This window comes from Quercus lobata, chromosome 1, assembly GCF_001633185.2.
Source record: "Quercus lobata isolate SW786 chromosome 1, ValleyOak3.0 Primary Assembly, whole genome shotgun sequence".
Classification (NCBI taxonomy): Eukaryota; Viridiplantae; Streptophyta; class Magnoliopsida; order Fagales; family Fagaceae; genus Quercus; species Quercus lobata.
The window spans coordinates 17,415,707-17,428,662 of NC_044904.1; the positions used below are offsets into that span (position 1 = coordinate 17,415,707).

The following is a 12,956-nucleotide window of genomic DNA, read 5'->3' on the forward strand; positions in this document are numbered from 1 at the left end:
AAAAAAAGAAATTAATTAAATAGGTAAACATGTGTCAAGTTTTTATTTGTGCAGCATAGAGCGGAGCAAGAAAAGTGAGATAGAAGATTTGAACTCATAGCCTATAGGTAAAGCCGGCCATGATTGAACATATCTCTCTCTCTCTCTCTCTCTCTCTCTCTCTCTCTCTCTCTATATATATATATATATATATATTTATATATATACAGAGATGGGTAAAGCCGGCCGTGATTAAACCCATCTCTCTCTCTCTCTCTCTTGAAATGTAATTAGTTTACGTTTACTTAGATGGGTAACAACATCAGTTATCTTCGCAGAACATGTAACTATGTATTATGTAAGCCTAATTGAAAAAGAAGATGAGAGACAAATAAAGAAAGAACATGCATTTGTAAATGTACATAGCAGCTGCCTTTAATATGGCTTGAATGAATTTATAAACCGTAAAGGGGAAAAAAAATCTGCAGATACATTCACTTATGGAATTTACATAGCAGCCACAAGAGCCAGCAACCTACTAAGAATTTACATTTCTCACCCTCAACCCCCACACAAAGGCACATATAGGGAAAAAATGGCAAGTAAAATCAAGTAGAAAAAAATATCAAAGAAAAAAAGGGGACATACAAAAACACAATCAAACCCCTCTAATTCTCTCCTTATACCAAACCTTGCTTCCATCCAACTAATTCTATAGCAGATGGAAGCCAAAACTAATCAATTAGTATGGCCTCTCAGTAAGTCAAGCTGTAATCTGGAAAATACCATTTCATTTACAGATGATTGTTTCAAAATGTCAATGAGACAAGTCCTCACTCCCAACACCAACATTTGACTTGTCAGCCATGCGCACATTGTATTGTTTGTATACTCTATCCCGGTTCTCTGCCCACCATTGTTCTGCTTGTTTCTCACTAAACCGCTTCCGACTGCATGCATCATTAATAAGGTTTACATTTGTTACAGGGGATGATCATGATATAATCAACTCTCAGAACTCAATTAATTAAGGCAAATTAAAGTAAAACCCCCAAAAAAGAAAGGATTGGGGAAAAAAGTTGGGTGGGGGGGATATAATCATCAACACAAAGTCTAATTTCACATCAACTATGTACTATCAAGCACAGACTGCAAGTGCAGGTTTGATGGCCGGTTAGGATTTAATGTGGACAAAGGGCATCATATCACTAGATGAATCAGCTTGGACATCTCGATTACCAGGAAAATCTTGCATATTATTTAAATAGTAAGAAAACTGCATTGAAGATAATGTACCTGAAGCGAACTCGCTTGAGATCCTTGACTCCTCCGGGTAAGGAGGTTAGTGTAATATATACACCAGGCTCATCTTGCTCAACCCATTCATTGTCAAGGCGAGATTCACTTTCTTTCACTCTGCCTCCATTTCTAGTCGTTGCATCAGAATGGGCTTGTTTGTTATGACCTAAATTACGATTACTGTTGGTGGTTGATCCATTAGAAAGCAACTGGTTGTTTGATCCATTTGAGTCTGGTTCTTGGAACACTGCTTGACCATTCATTCGGTCAATAGAAGCATTAGAAACTTCGTTGGAAGCAGGGCTGGAGCCAAAGGAAGAAAGAGAAGGTGATTTGGTATTCCGAGCTGCTCCCACAGGCAGCCTTTCAGCCATGTCCTTCAACTATTCAGCATAAGAAAAAGGAAAATTTTAGCTACCAATAAAAGCTCAAGTAACAACAGCCCAATAGCTTCAGTTAGCAAGCACTTTACTGGATCAAGTCCTAGATGCAAATTAAGAAATTTCTTGGTACACCGTTACCTTGGGTTATTAGTAACTGGTAACTAAAATCATGCCACATGAATTTTAAGTTTTCAAATGCATATAATTTACAGTATAAAAACTTGAACCCTATCAAGGATAACAAAGCATTAAAGATTCCATCAATATCCAATGAAAACACAAGTGAAAAACAAACCAACTCATCTCTGAATATAATGAACTCTATATACATTTGATGACCCCCTAATCAAAGCTACCTTTACAGAACTTTGAGAAAAGTCTAGAGGTTTAACAATATAAGCCTCAATAAATGTCCCAGCAAAAACAATTTACCAGGCTGAAATACAACATTACTTTAACCTCATTAACAAAAATGATGTTCTACCTTGAGAAGGGTGGCGTGGCCACTTTCAGCTCAGTATACTATAAAGATTACATCAAGCACTAGAGAAACAGACAGGAGGAATTGGTAGATTACAACTTAACAAGAAAAACTGGTAGTAGCAAAATCATTTACAAGTTAGCGCTGTGACTGACAAATTCTCTCTTTCTGCATCAGTGACTAGCAAGTAGTGAATGTGTACAGGGACAGTTAAAAACACACGACAATAGAGCCTCCTGAGAATTAAGGAAAGGCAAATTCAAACCAGTGTATTTATTGTCAGTGTTTTTGGCAAGTTTATGATCTGAAAAAATTAGAGTGGAAAGCACATTTCAACCTGTCCTGGCTTTGGTTTTCTACATGCTCCACATAGTCACTAATTTTTTTAGATACAAAGTCACTAAATTTTTTAGATAAAATAACAAACATATAGCTGTAGATAGTAATATGATTGTTATTATACATATTTTTTGTTTGACAGATAATCAAATTCATTACAAAGAATAATAAAGGGTTTTTGGACGTCCAGGGGATAAAACAAAAGAAATAATTCACTTTCTTCCACATGACATTTGAAGGAACAAATATAACACTAAAAAATGAAGTATTTGCAAAGCAAAAAGAGTATTGTTCCCAGTTAGGAGAAATTCTGGAATAGAAAATAGGAATTACTGCAGATAATTTAATTTCATCTTCTTTTTTGCCTTCTTTCTTTTTTAACTGAATGTCCTTTAAACTGGAACTAGACATATATGAAATTGACTAAATGGAAATGCTTTAGGGGAAAAAAGGACTCCTCCTTGTTGCCATGCGGAACATAACTGGTAGATTTCATGTACACGGTAATCCAAAATCCCATAATATTAAACATCAATCTTACTTGGGCTGTAAGTGATTTGATTACATCCTTTGCTGCTCTACATTTTTCAGCTTCATCCTCTGCAAATGCTAATGCTTCTTTTAGCTGTTTGGTTGTTCTATCCAGCTCAATTTCTTGAAGTTGTGCTTTGCGAGTGAGATTTTCCACCTACAAATAAATATTGGTCAGAAATAATGGACAAATATAAAACTGAGCCAGTTCTATATGCTTGTTAGGTCATGGAAAGAGGAATTTAAGTTGTAAGCTAGAGATATCAACTACAACTTTTATCGCTAAGTAAAAGCTTAAAATCAGTTCTTTATGCAAACGATCAAAGTAACTGATCATTTCAATATGTATGAATTATTTAATTTTGTCACATATATATATTTGATAGGTAATAGAAGTTTTATTGATTTCGTGCAATCATTTTCTGTTTCTATTTGATTTGTTTTGTACAATCTGTTTATCATCATGAACATGATGTACTTTTTTTAATGAAAATATCTATTACCTATCCCAAAAAAAAAAAAAGTAGGACGTGTTCATGATGATGAACACATTGTACTTGAAACAATTAGAAAAATATCAATAAGAAATGCTAACAGATTGTAGGAAATCAGAAATAGAAATACATTGCGTAAAACCCTAAATACCAAAATACTCAAACAAAGTCCCAACTAGCATAGACATCAACAGATCTAAGGGTCTCTCAATATCTTCAAAAGTACATATCTTACAAGGAAAACTCGTGCTCGTGCTCTGGTGTCTGACCCCTCACACAATCACGTATAAAATAATTAGCTTCAATCGCCCATGGCATTTGCAGATTCAGACAATGTTATAAGTTTCTCTGTGTCTGTGTGTGCATGTGCATGTGTGTGTGTGTGTGTGGGTTAATGTATATATACATGTAGTAAATTTTTTCACTTGACGTATTGTTCTATTATATGGAAACACATCCTCAAACATATATAATATATCATCATAAATTCACAAAGTCACATGCCAAACACAATACTGCCATCGTGATCAAGTGGTACCACTTTGGCACGAGGAAGGTCTTTAGTTCAACCCATGGGAAGGGATAGTATGGGCCCGGGAATTATACCCACGCTCTGTTGCCTACATTTTTACAGTTTGAAAAAGATTCACAAAGAACAGTACAGCCAGGTCCTTGTTTATAGATGTGTGAGAGTTATATATATATATATATATATATATATCTGTGTTGAAACATGACTCTTGAAACCAGTCCTCAAACATAAATGGAAGTCTTTTAGAGACCAAAAATTAAAGGTAAACTTTGCATCTGTGTGTCACACCTAACTTGCCATCATATAAATAGCCCATAAAATTAGATCATGAAATATCCAACCAAACCTACCAATCTCCCTACTTCTACATTTCAAAGCAGCCTCCAGTATGGCTCCTACATGTTTTAACTTTTAACATAAATCCACTTCATTATTTATTTTCAATACTGCTTAAACTGAAATGTTCTGGAATATTTCTATTTCTAAAGTTGTTTTATAAATGATTCTATGATTTCTTTAATCACAAACAGACAAGTGACGAGATACCCATTGGGTCTGCCAGAACTGCTAGGAACATACTGAATAATTGGTACATCCATCTGAAAAACTAAATCCATAATAAGCAAGAATGAGGAAAAAACAACGACGACTTCCATTCTGGAAAATAATGTTCAGCTGTAAGATACGAACTATTTTTTTTGGAGATGTCCATTTTACTGATAATATAGTGGTCCACTTTTTTCTTTCACCATTTCAGAATTCATTAAGATAACAGAACCAACCCCTGGAGAGAGAGAGAGAGAGAGAGAGAGAGAGAGAGAGAGCATTTTTCAACCACATCAAACTTGTATGCAGTCAATCAAGAAATATGTACAGTTTCAGCATACAGCCTACCAACTCAATTGTCCCCCATAAGAAATCAGGAATACAAAGAATCCAAAAAATCTATAAGATTGGAAGGCATGAAAATTTCCATTGGTAAAAATAAAAAGATATGATAAGTAAAGCAACAAATTAGCACAAGTGAGCAATTGAAAGGTAGGGAGAACTATGTACCTGTGCTCTTAATTTAATAACCTCCTGGCTAAGGCTATCATTTGTCCTTCTAGTATCATCCACAACAATCTTTGGTGAGGTAAGTCCTCCTAGAGTAGGGGTTGGTGTCGTTGAACGAGGGGGGCTGGGCCGCCTTGATATTGGGGATGTTGCTCGAGAAACAATTCTTGATCCAGGAACAGAGGCTGAGAAAAACTTCTTAGATGACCCAAATACAGGATTAAAAGATTTAGAAATATTAAGTGGTCCCCACTGGGAACTTCCATTTGGAACAGGTGAGACACGACTGCTGTTAAATTCTAGTTTCTTGTTTTTTTTAGAAGATCGGCTTTCCACTTGCTTCAAGGATTCCATCGAAGAAAATCTTGCAAGTTGCACACGAGATCTGGTATCCAACTTCTCATCTTTTTCAGTAAACTCGAGTGAACCTTGATTGATACTTCCTCTTCTGCTCACAGAAGAATGAGATGAGCCATCACCTTCAATCGTTTTCCTCAGTTTGTTAAAACAACTATCACAGACACGATAAGGTTTGTTCGGATTTGGTGCCATAGACGCCTTAAGAGACTTCTTGCTACTGCAAGAATGACAAAAAACAAGTCCACAATTGTAACAATTGTGACGTTTTCTTTTGAAATTAAATGGAAGGCGGCAGCCAGAACACATAGACTGGTCAACACCTGAGACCCACTTATGAAGGCAGATAGCAGCGGTAAAATTAGTACCACAGGCAATACTTTTGACTTGCTTATCTCTTAGAGCTTCTACTAATGTAGGGGAATTCCTATCATCTATATCCCCATGACCTAAACGACCATTTGCTCCCTTGCCCCAAGTATAGACTTCTGTTCTTGCAGTTAAAACTGCAACATGATAAGCACCACAAGCTATCTCCTCTACAAAACTCTTGGAAAGCTTTCCTTCAACACGAGTAGGGAATTTTCCATCAGATTGGGGGTTCCCCAACTGGCCATAAACATGACTGCCCATTGTATATACATGACCTGAGGTTGTAAGGGCAACAGTCAGACTATGTCCACAGGCAACTTTAGAAAAGTTGGGATCAACAAGGGCAGCAACACAGGTAGGCACAAGTTTTGCTTCCTTGTCACCATGCCCAAGTCGACCTTTATCCCCATCCCCCCAAGTAAACAGCTTCCCTGAAGAGCAGTTGCTGGAACTAGGATTCCCAACCATGACTTCTACAACAGCAGCTGTATGCCAAACACCACAAGCTGCTTGGACAGTGCGGAGCCCCTTAAGGGATTCTACTTCCCTTGGTATTGAAACACTTCTCCGATCTCCATGGCCCAGAACACCAAATGTGCCATCACCAAAAGTAAATAATTGTCCAGCAGAGGTCACAACAGCCGTGTGCCAGGGTCCACAAGAGATTGATGAGACATGTATGCCCTCCAAGGGCCCAATTACTCTTTTTGGGATCCAGTGACTCACTTCATTTCCATGCCCAAGAAGGCCAAAATTGTACGTGCCATCACCCCACGTGTACAAATCACCAGAAAATGTTATAGCACACGTATGGTTCTCACCACAAGCTACAAGCTCAATGTTATTACTACTTAAGGCATCAATTAGCTTTGGCTCAACAACATCAGAATCTACTCCATGCCCAAGCCTACCTCCAGATTCCTCCCCCCAGGAGAAAATCTCTCCTTGCTTGGTTACTAAGGCAGCATGTCGTCCACCACAGGCAATGTTCTGGACATCAAGCACTACTGCAGATTCTAAGGCTTTAGGCAACAAAGAATCCATTTTGACACCAAAACAACTCCCAACCCTTTGAATTCCACCTCCAAGAACACCATCCCCTGTGCCTTCACCCCAAAGAAAAACATCCCCCAAGGCATCAGCATCATCATGACCAGAACCTTGGCTTGATGAGCTAACCGCACTCGAGAGACTAACTCTAAAAGCATCCATTGCTGTTGGCTTCATGTGGCCATGTACACTATCTGAGCCTCCAGATGACAAAGAATGTACTGAAACACTAGCAGATTCTGAAGGGAAGAAACCTTTGGGAGGAACAGTATACAATATCACATCAGAATATGCCTTATCCAGACCATTCTTGGGGGGGCTTTCATACGGACTATGAAGACGAAGGTTATCTCCACTATCCTGAATTGAGCATAAGAAGATTTTTTTTTTTTTTAATCTGCATTTTCAACTCAAATCGGAAGCAGTATTAATCAATATAAATTTACCTTCTGCAGGCTGTCATTACTACCAAATGGAGAATTCAGAGGAGAACTTCTTCGTGTGTATGTTCTAGGACTATTTGCTTCGGAAGGAATCCCATCACTCCTTGATTCTGTTCTCCATTTCCGGTGATGACTACGTGAAATTAAGGCTTTCAAACCACTAAACCATGATTCAGCTTCATCTTTATCCTTGCAAATCTGGTCCAGGAGAATCAGATCACCAGATTAGAAACCACTTCAACAAACACAATCTTAAACCTCATAGACATGGATAAAGGAGAGAAGATGTATTAAAAGGACCATGGAATCAATAAAATGGAACTAAAAATAATAGAAATGGATGGGAATGAATACTATAAAGGAAAGTCTTACCAGATCTAGTGATCTTTCATTATATATGAGAGAAAATGACTGATATTCCTTCTCAGGCCGTGGATACCTTTGAAAGATTGGCTGGAAAATATTAGGACAGGTTCAATCAGTACACAACACAAAAACGTATGACATAGCATGAAGCTATCACAGATGGTTAAGGGCAAGACATGGAGTTGGAAAATAGACAAGAATACAACTGGAACACATGTAGACACACACAAACATAATCAATAACATAAGCTCATAAGAAATTATCAGTACCACTTCAGTCAATAAAATTTAGGACATATTCAATCTGTACACAACACAAAAATATATGACATAGCATGAGGCCATCACAGATGGCTAAAGGCAAGAAATGGAGTTGGAAAAAAGCAAGAATACAACTTGAATACATATGCAGACACACAAAAACATAATCAATGACACGCTCATAAGAAATTATCAGTACCACTTTAGTCAATTAAATTTAACCAAGAAAAGGAAAGGGGGTTGGGGTGAAAAAGATGACCAATATACTCATGGATATATACAAATTTAGGATCTGAACCCAGCAAAACATCTTCATTAAAGTATATCCTAGTACGAAAGAGAACCCCATCAGTAACCATAAGCTGACACATTCAAAATAAGTGGCAATGTGTCTACAGATTCAAGATCCATGACAAAGAAACCTCTCAATGAACGATTGAAAGTTAGTGAATGATAAACAGTTTAGAGGTCAAAATAGAATGGATGCTAATTTAGGATGGACTTATTTTATAAGTAGATTAATATGGAAATTATGAATATGAATTGGATGTAATGTATTCCACATTCTAGTTACACATAACTGGACTATAATGACGATAATTTTTCAATATAAAATATAAGATATTTGGTCAAAAAATTGTCAATATAAGTTTGTCAAAATCCCATAAGAAACAATCAAGAAAAAGGAATTTGAATAATCCGATAAAGACGTCTCTCTCTTTTGTCAAAAGATCACAGTAAAGACATTACATTCTCCTATCATTATGGCAGCATAGGCATATAAAGAAAGTTTTCTTCACAGCAAAGACACTTACAGTGCGTTGTCCAGAAATAATTTTAGAGACATGGCTTAGTTTAAGATGCTTCTCCTCTTTCCCTGAGAACCATATCAAAACAGACTCATCCTGAAAGCAAGAAGAAAAATCAATCATATTATACTTCTATTAGCAAAAATCTCATTCTGCAATTAATTGCACTGAAACAGAAAGAACTACTATTTTAAAAATAAAACAAATCAATAAACAGTTTACAAGCTGTCTGCATTATACATGTGTGAGTGTGTGCGCATGTGTGTGCGTTTATATATATTTAACTTGTTTAAAGATGAAAGAATCCAATGGATTGGTTGGAAGGAAAATGATATACAGTATAGTTCAGTGGCGTTTGACTGGACCTGAAAGGGAAACTATTTGATGAAATTGTCAAAATATCCTGACTAAGGTACATGTTAATGTTATTCAATCTTCATTTTCTTGAAGTTGGTATTAAAGCCAAACTAGTTTCTATTTATTATACTTAATATGATGCAATATATATAAACTAAGTACATTCAATCCGTTTGGCACATATGGCTATTAACCTACTTATTGTACTTCTGTAAATAGGATTTGGTTAAACAGCAAAGCAAATCAGTTATCCTTCTTTTTTAACAGAAGCAACTATAATTGCAGAAACCATCCCTAATTGTATGTGTTAGTGACTGGAGTATCATGAACAAAATGAGTACTTTGCTGCTAAAAAAATGATTGATATGCAGCAAGTTAGCATGAATATAATGTTTCCATTGACAGTGTCATACATAGAGAAGTACACCATATGTGGAGCTCTCCGATTCTGTCAGATAAGTACATGGTAACTTAATCAATACCTTAAAAAGTAAACTACCTGCGCAACCCCTCCCCCCAGTAGAATCAGACACACACACGCACATAATTTATCGAAAACTATTTGAATAATCATCAGTCAACTGAAGAAAAACATAGAAGCTGAAAATTTTGTGCATATCACTCATCTGACTAAAACATATGAGAGGTACTTATGACAAGATTTAATGACTTCTGCCCACAAGATAATATGAATAAATGATCCTAAATTAATAAATAAAGAATCATACACTAAAGTTGAATTCCAATGAACTAATACTTTGCGATGCTCAGATTATAATAAGCATAACAAAACCTGGGGGGAGGGAGTTGTAAAGCACTAGCATACTTCCCAATTTTTTATATTTTTTTTAAATTTTTGGATAGGTAGCATACTTTCCAAATATTACAAACACATGTTGGGGAAAACAGGGCCAAGCTTACATTGGAAAGCCGGAATGGGCAAAACTTGGGCTTCCCCCTTCTTCCATACTTAAGCAAGTATGCCCCTTTCTTTAAAGCAGTAATGGCCTGTAATTGAGATCAGCCAAGAATGTAAATTAAGCATATTCAGCACTTGCAAGCAGTTTGATATCAAATTAAAAGAGAATTAAGTGAAGACAAAAGGTTGGCAACATATTCAACTGGCTGAGAAGAAGATAAAGAATTTCTATTGAATTTAATGAAAAACTGACACGCATTCTCTTCAGAGGTTTTTTTTTTTTTTTTTGATGATCCTCTCTTCAGAGTTTATATAACACTAAAGTTACAGCCTCAATGCCTAGTGACAACAGCAGACAGGATCCTGACATGAAACCTGGCAGTAAGACCCCTTCAAAGAGAGCCTATCAAGCTTAGTTCCTTTCTTGATCAATGAGGTAGCACCAGCACGCTGCTTACACATGTACCTTATGTTTTACATACATTTGTCAAAGGAAGGTTACCCCAACGCTTTGCAAGAAAAAATGCAATAATTTTGTCAGTACCAACTCCTAGACTAAGGGCAGCCAGTTTTCTATCTCTTTGTGGATGCTAGCTTAATTATTAAAGTCACTCTTTGCCTAACCCAAGAGGCTGGGACCAAATTTCAAATCTACTACAGAACGCAGATTTAACTGACGGGAGATGACTACCTCCCAATATGTATCCCAGAGTCCCTAGTGTGCTTCAAACAGACCCCCCCCCCCTTTTTTTTTTTAAGTTTCCTCCTTTCTAATCCCCTATCTCAAATCGAAATCACAAATCACAAATCACAAATAACATCCTAACACCACTTACTTAGCCAATGGTGAAAGAGCACATTGTCTAAAACTATTCAAGGTAGAAAGTCAGACAACCCAAAAAATAAAAATAAAAATAAAAATAGTCATCTTCCAGCTCAGTCCAACAACTTGAAAATTCATTGGTAACAACCATTTTCAGTCAGTTCAAACAACATAATCAGCTAATCTAAAAACACAAATCCCTACAAAAATCCAACAAGTACCAACCCAATTCTACACATCATTTCACCATCACTGTTAAAACCCCACCAAAAATATATATATTTTAATATACTATGCTCAAATATCACAGAAAGCAACCCAAATAGCATCATTACAAACAACAAACCAATAAATTAACACACTCATCATTTTCTCCATGCCAATTATAAGCACACTAATCTCATTCTTGAATGTAAATTATTGCACAACAATGAATAAAACCAAAATTAATTAATTAATTAATAAATAAAAAGAAAACCTGCTCGACGTCTCTTTCGACTGGTCCAGTTCTGCTAAGATCCGAAGCCATCCTATCAGTCCGTGACATTCACGCAAGAACTGTAAAACCTAAACTCCACCACCAACACTATCACAACCACCACAACAACAACAACAAGCAGTACAACTCTTTGACTCAGCCATTCTCAAAATCACAAGCTTCCATTCACCAATTCATTGAACTCGCCATCGAAATTCATACACACACTCACTCAGCCCTAAATCCTCGGGCGAGCCTCCGAATCGAGCATTCTACTTAGCTCCTCCAATTCGGTGCGGTTACGGCTTCACAGTAACCGTACCATTAACCGGTGCTCCTGAATTCAAGTACAGCTCGTGAAAGTGGAAGTGGAAAACAGTAGAAGAAGCAGAGTCAGTTTATCGGTTTTCTTTGGATATGGAAAGAGATTCGATCGAAGAAAGAAGAGCAAAGAACAAAAAAGCAAGCTCCACTGAGCGACAGAGAGAGAGAGAGGTCTATCAGAGTCTATGAGAGGTGGAGGTGGTAGCTGCGTGTGTGAGTGCGTGCGTGCGTGTTTGTCTGAGAGAGAAAATCGGGGCGAGAAAGTGCGGGAAAGAGTGGGAAAATCTAGGAAACTATATGATCTGATTGATTCTCTCTCTAAGTTGCAGAAGAGAGAGAAAGAAAAGCAACTATAAAAATTTATGTGTGAGAGAGAGAGAGAGAGAGTTATAAAAGTAGAAAAAATATAAATTGCTGTTAATATTAGTCTGAGAAGACAAGTAGTAAAGAGAATTAAGTGGAGGTGTGTATGGTGTGGGAGATAATGCCCATTATCTTTATCTTAATTTTCCATATTGACACTCCTTTTTTCTCGGGAAAGCTCTTTTTAGATTCTTTGTTTACGGTGAAAATATGTCAAGTAAAGAATCTTTGAAAATACTAATACAGTACAAATTTTCTTATTAGTCTACTTTCAACTGATTACCTCTTTGACTCAACATGTTAGTATCAAGGAAAAAAAAGTTCGACTTACGGAGTTAACAGCGAATTTTAATTATCTTAAAGAAAATTACTTTTTTTTTTTTTTTATAGATTTATAATCAAAGAGAAAATGATTTGTATCCTAAAATTTTAATTGAAAATATTAAAAGATGCCAATTAAAACTTTAATTTATCTAATAATGGGTCTTTTGTTCAGAAGGGAAAGAAGTATATGGTTATAAGGGCCCTTCCCTTTCAATCTCCTTAATATAATTTTTCTTAATTATATAAAATAAAAAAACCAATAACCAATTTAAGACTTTTTTTTGTTGAGAAGAACCAATTTAAGACCATATAGAACTAATTTATCATTTATAATTTTACAGTCAAAGAGACAAGATTTTGAAACCTAAAATTTCAATTGAAAATATTAAAAAATGTCAATTGAGATTTTAATATATTCAATGATTGGGTCTTTTGTATAGAAGGTAGAGAAAGATATAGTCATATAGGTCATTTTCTCCGTTTCTCCTTAATATAATTATTCTTAATTATTAAAAAAAAAGTACGGATAACCTATTTAAAACTTTATAGAACTAAATACAACCTTTGGTAAGTTGTCAATTGAGGCACTTGAAAAAAATATAATATAATTACAAAT

General features: G+C 36.0%; 1 protein-coding gene across 1 annotated transcript; it reads right to left on the bottom strand.

Annotated features, from left to right (window-relative positions):
- Positions 1-409: 409 nt before the first annotated feature.
- Positions 410-12,052, bottom strand: LOC115981551 (PH, RCC1 and FYVE domains-containing protein 1-like). The gene is made up of 9 exons (XM_031103772.1): positions 11,330-12,052; positions 10,031-10,117; positions 8,759-8,848; positions 7,689-7,769; positions 7,320-7,514; positions 5,095-7,233; positions 3,023-3,169; positions 1,276-1,661; positions 410-929 (listed from the first exon to the last, which is right to left on the bottom strand). The coding sequence occupies exons 1-9, from the start codon at positions 11,396-11,398 to the stop codon at positions 797-799; spliced, it is 3,327 nt and encodes a 1,108-aa protein (XP_030959632.1). The 5' UTR covers positions 11,399-12,052; the 3' UTR covers positions 410-796.
- Positions 12,053-12,956: the final 904 nt, after the last annotated feature.